This window comes from Elephantulus edwardii, unplaced genomic scaffold (assembly GCF_000299155.1).
Source record: "Elephantulus edwardii isolate Elephantulus edwardi_28Jun2011 unplaced genomic scaffold, EleEdw1.0 scaffold00085, whole genome shotgun sequence".
Taxonomy (NCBI): Eukaryota; Metazoa; Chordata; class Mammalia; order Macroscelidea; family Macroscelididae; genus Elephantulus; species Elephantulus edwardii.
In genome coordinates, this window is record NW_006399835.1 from 13107720 (window position 1) to 13112757 (window position 5038).

General features: G+C 36.2%; 1 protein-coding gene across 1 annotated transcript in view; it reads left to right on the forward strand.

Annotated features, from left to right (window-relative positions):
* The window catches only part of ABI3BP (ABI family, member 3 (NESH) binding protein), a 350074-nt gene that overhangs the window by 140618 nt on the left and 204418 nt on the right, over nt 1-5038 (forward strand). Inside the window, 1 exon segment of the mRNA XM_006890039.1 lies at nt 258-449. Coding sequence (XP_006890101.1) covers nt 258-449 — 192 coding nt within the window.

Sequence of the window (5038 nt, forward strand, 5' to 3'; positions counted from 1 at the left end):
GTGCTTTGCTTATTTGGGACTTTTTTCCATTCCATACGAAATTGGAGATTGCCTTTTCCATCTCGTTGAAGAATGGGGTTGGTATTTGTATTGGGGTTGCATTAAATGTAAACAATATTTTTAAACCATATAAACAAAGAGATTTGTCTTCAAACTTCTTATCACATTACTAAGTCATGTTTATGCAAACTTTATGTAAATTAGGAAATATTTTTTTGTGAATGTTTAGGGTTTAACCCTGTGTATTTCCTCTGTAGGTAAAACACGCACTCGCAAACCTCTTCAATTGGTGATTGGGAGTCTGACCCCAAGTTCTGTCTTTCTGTCCTGGGGCTTCCTCATCAACCCACATCATGACTGGACACTGCCGAGTCACTGTCCCAATGACAGGTAATTCACCACAACTGAAGATGATGCTTTCCATCTGAAAATGGAACTTGTGTTTAATGGTTTCGAGGGGCATCATGCTTGGGAGGGTGGAGGGGAAGAGCAGGAGGGGAAGGCCTTCTATGAGGTGGATTGATTCAGTGACTGGGGTAATCGGGATGGGTGTATCAGAGACAGTGTGATTGGCACAGGATAGAGCAGAATTTAGGGCTGTTGTACCTAGGGTCACTATGAGTCGCAAGTGACTTGACAACACATAACAACAACAACAACAACATATATGGCTTAAGGTAGAATAGTACCTTATGTGTTTCACTATTAACTGAAAGTTCAACAGTTCAAGTACATCAGCCACTCATGGCGAGAAAGATAGGCACTTTCTTTGGCAAAGATTTACAGCCTTGGAAACCTTGATGGAGGATAATCATGAGTTAGACATAATTATTTGGCAATGGAGTTTGTTGGGTTTTTTGGTGCATGTCTTTGAAACACTTACAGGTATCAGGAGCATCAGCATTCACTGGACACCTGGGCTTTACAACCTTCTAGGTGTGAGAAGAACAAAGGTACATAAGTCAGGATGAATAATTCTGAAGGAGTTATCAACTACCCCAAAAGGACATATGTAAAATATCAATTCTTTTTTCCTCAAAAGAAGTTACAAAGGAGAATAATCGAATAGTAATAATAAGTGTAATCATTACTAAGGGTGGGAGCTTGAAGGCCGTTAGGAAAGGCTGGGGAAAAGTAGAAAAGGTGATCTTTGATTGCAGAAAGATAGAGCTTTGATCTGACATTTGAAATGTTTAACAGTAATCCTCAAAGTGTGGTCCCAAACTACACAACACCAGCATCAGCGTCATAGGAACTTATCACCGAAAGGTGATTTGGGGCTCTACTTTAGACCTACTAAGTCGACAACTCTAAAGGTAGAGTCATGCCATCCAGGTGTCCTGATGTCATCAAGTTTGAAAATGATTGGTTTGAAAACCTGGAGAGAGACATGCCAGGGAAATTGTAGGCAGAAGAAAAACATGGCAGCAAAGCTATGAATGGCCATCTTCTTTGGTGGCACAAAGTAAGAACAATCTAAGTTTATTTTAAAATTATTGCCATTCATTCATCTAGCTCATGGTTTTGGCTCCAGTTATGTGCTCACCACAGTGCAAAATCATAAACCATATTCCTAAATAGGTTGTAAAATAGTGTTTATTGATCGTAAAAATGTGCTTAGATTAGCTTGAAAATCCAAAATTGCATCTAGACAAGTCCTCAAAATATTCACTCTGCAAGCCATACATTATCTTTAAAAAGTTTTATTTTAATTATTTAAAGCAGTTATTTTTAATTATTTTGAGGTTTTTTTCTTCAAATTTTTTGTTCTTTTTATTACATGTTTTACTGAGGGATAATTTTTATTTCACAAAATATACAGAACCTAAGCGTATAGTTTGATGATTTTTGACAAATGCATGTATCCCTGTAACCTACACTTCATCAAGAGAACATTTTTATCATCTCAGAAAGTCCCTTATCATCTCAGAAAGTCACTAATTGAATGCCACTATTGATTGATTTTACCTACTGTGCTCGCTTCAGCAGCCCATATCCAAAAAAAAAAATTGAAATGATGCAGAGAAGATTAGCATGATTATTTTTACCTACTCTATAATTTCATTTTTGGGTTTGCAGTGCAACTCCCTTCTCACTAGGCCACCAGAGATCCTTTATATTCCTGAGCAGCATTTCATTATTTTAGTATGCCAGACTTTGATTAAACTTCCTTCCGTTGCTGAACAACAAAACTCTATTCTGTTTAAATCTTTTATTGTTATAGATGCTATAAACATTTTTTAATAAAACGTTATGTGGACATACGGTTACTTTCTCTTGGTACCTGGAAGTGAAGTTTGCCATCACAGGGAAGATGTGTATGTTTGATCTTTTTTTTTTTTGGTAGCTTTTCCATTTATTCTGACAAGTAATGCACTAGAGTTCTGCCTGTCTCATGCCCTCATAATTTTATATTGTTAGCAACAACAATAACAGAATGGCCAAAATGAAAAATGCTGACAATATCAAATTATAATTCGTTGTCCAGCTTTCATATGCATAAGAAACAATTAAAAAGACCATGGCTTGGATCAGGCACATTTTAATCTTTAAACTGACATCCTTACTCTTCAGCATTTTCATAGGTTCTTTCCAGGTCTTTTGATTTCTGGGTTGTTGTTACCGTGGGTACTGAAAAAGTACCCATGGATCCAAGTAAAGTCAAGTCATTGACAATTCAATCTTTTTCCATCTTTTCTGATTATCCTATAGGAGGCATTCTAGTTCAGTAATATTCCATTATAATTTTAGTATGCACCTCTTCATGTGCTCTTATGACATATATGTATAAATTTCTAGAATATTATTTTTACTTACCCAAATAAAACTTTTTAAAAGACCTTTAAAATATTTCTTGTTCTTGGTGGTGGTGTTGTATACCGTTGAGTTGGAACCAACACATAGCTGACCCTCCGGTAGGTTTTCAGAGGCAGTAAATCCCATGGGAGATTTCCCCTCTTCTTCCCACAGAGCAGCTCGTGGGTTTAACTATGTACTTTTAGGTTGGCAGCACAATTCCTTACCGTTATGGTTTCTCAAAACTACCTTTCATATGACTTTGATTAGAAAATCTAAACTAAAAACCAGACAAAATTTCAAACTTTTCTCACATGTCTATGTTTTGAGGGGATAAATACTTGGAAAATGGCACATAGACAATTCTGCCAATACCAAAATTGTTGAATAATAACTTTGGTATGTTTCAAAAATCTGAAGTATTCTTTCATTCCTTGTACCATTTAACCCATAATATATTTTGTTTGGAAAATGGGCTTTTAACAGAACATGGTTTCCTGTGATATTTCCAGATTCTGGTAGACCTGTCCACGGTTCCAAGGTTAAGAAAATAAACATTCATTAATTGTTTTCTTTCTTTCTTTCTTTCTTTTTTTTCATTTAAGAAAAGTCTTTTCTAAAGAATGCAAAGGAGAAACTAAAGGAACCAGTGTGAAAAGGAAAGGAAATCACAGCCAATTTTAAGGATTACCATGTTTGCTTGATTCCTTGAGACAAATATTTCAACAAGCAAACTCGGGTGGCCTATTGTTAAGAAACTGCACTGCCAACCTGAATTCATGTGGTTTGAATCCACCAGTTACTCACAGAGGAAAGATGGGCAATATTTTCCTTGTACAATTTATTCTCTCTAAAAACCCACTGGAAAATCAGCTATGGGTTGGTTCCAACTCAATGATACATAGCAACAACAACAATTTCAACAAATGTACCTATTTGAAAAAGTTGTATATGTTTATGATTTTCTCCCTAGTCCTCAAATATTTCTCTAAATTTCAGTTAGTCCTATTGGCTTGTCTTTAGAAGAAGATTGAGGGACAGATGGAGTCTCTGGGTGGCACAAATGATTCAGTAAATGATTCAAAGTTCAAGTTTATACAGAGACACTTGTAACGAAAAGCCTGATCATCTGGCTCTGAAACATCAGCCTTCGGAAATCCTGTGGAGCACAGCTGTACTCTGACACATGTGGAATCACAATGAGTTGTAATCTGGTACCTCCCAAAACTTGATAGTACCTGATTAAAGAACAAAGATTACCTAACAGAGCTATGATTTTTAACCCATCAGTCAGCTCTAAGATGCAGGCTACTTAGAGAAACCTCCGACCTCCACATGTCTACTTCACATGTTCCCTCAACAACTGCACGCCGACTCTGCTTTTCTTGTCAGATTCAATCATGCTGACCAAGCCATGAAATTGAAAATCAGTAGTTCCACCTAGATAAATAGTTTTTGAGAGCTTCAATGAAAACTTGTCAGAAGGCTTTCAACCTTTCAAACTTAGGTGAAATTAAAGATTCAAGATACGTTTTTAAAAAAAGCAAAACAACAAAAGCAAAAAAAAAAAAAAAACCACCTCAAGATCATTGCTGTCAGCTGACACATAACTAACCCTATAGTGGGTTTCTGAAGCTATGAATTAAACAGGAAGAGATTGCTCATCTTTCTCTAGTGAAGCTCTTGGTGGATTCAAGCTGTCAGAGAGGCACAGCTTTTGAGTTAGCAGGCAACACTACATGCTAGACCACCAGGCTCCTTGGTGCTTTATATGGAGAGGTAATTGACATAAACATGGATCTCTTTGGGCATGATTTAACAGAACAAATTAAGGAGTAATTGGAATAATTTGAAATTATTTGTGACTTTCATTTACGCATCCTTCTTTTTTTCCTAGTTAATATAGTTATTAAAGAGCTTACATTTAAAGTATGTAGGGTGTTTAAGGGGAAGAGGAAGTATTTCATCTTTTAAAACTCTAGAAATACTATTGTAAGCATCCAAATAAAACACCCAAACCGTAAGTGTAATTAGAAGCATACAAATGAAATATATTCTCATATACTTAAAGCACAGGGAAGAATTCAAGTCACTAAAGAGTTGAATAGAAGATTTCAAAAGGCAGCACAGGATGACAAAGCAAAATATTACAATCAAATGTGCAAGGAGTTGGAGTCAGAAAATCAAAAGGGCCGAACTCGCTCAGCATATCTTAAGCTCAAGGAACTGAACAGCAAATTCA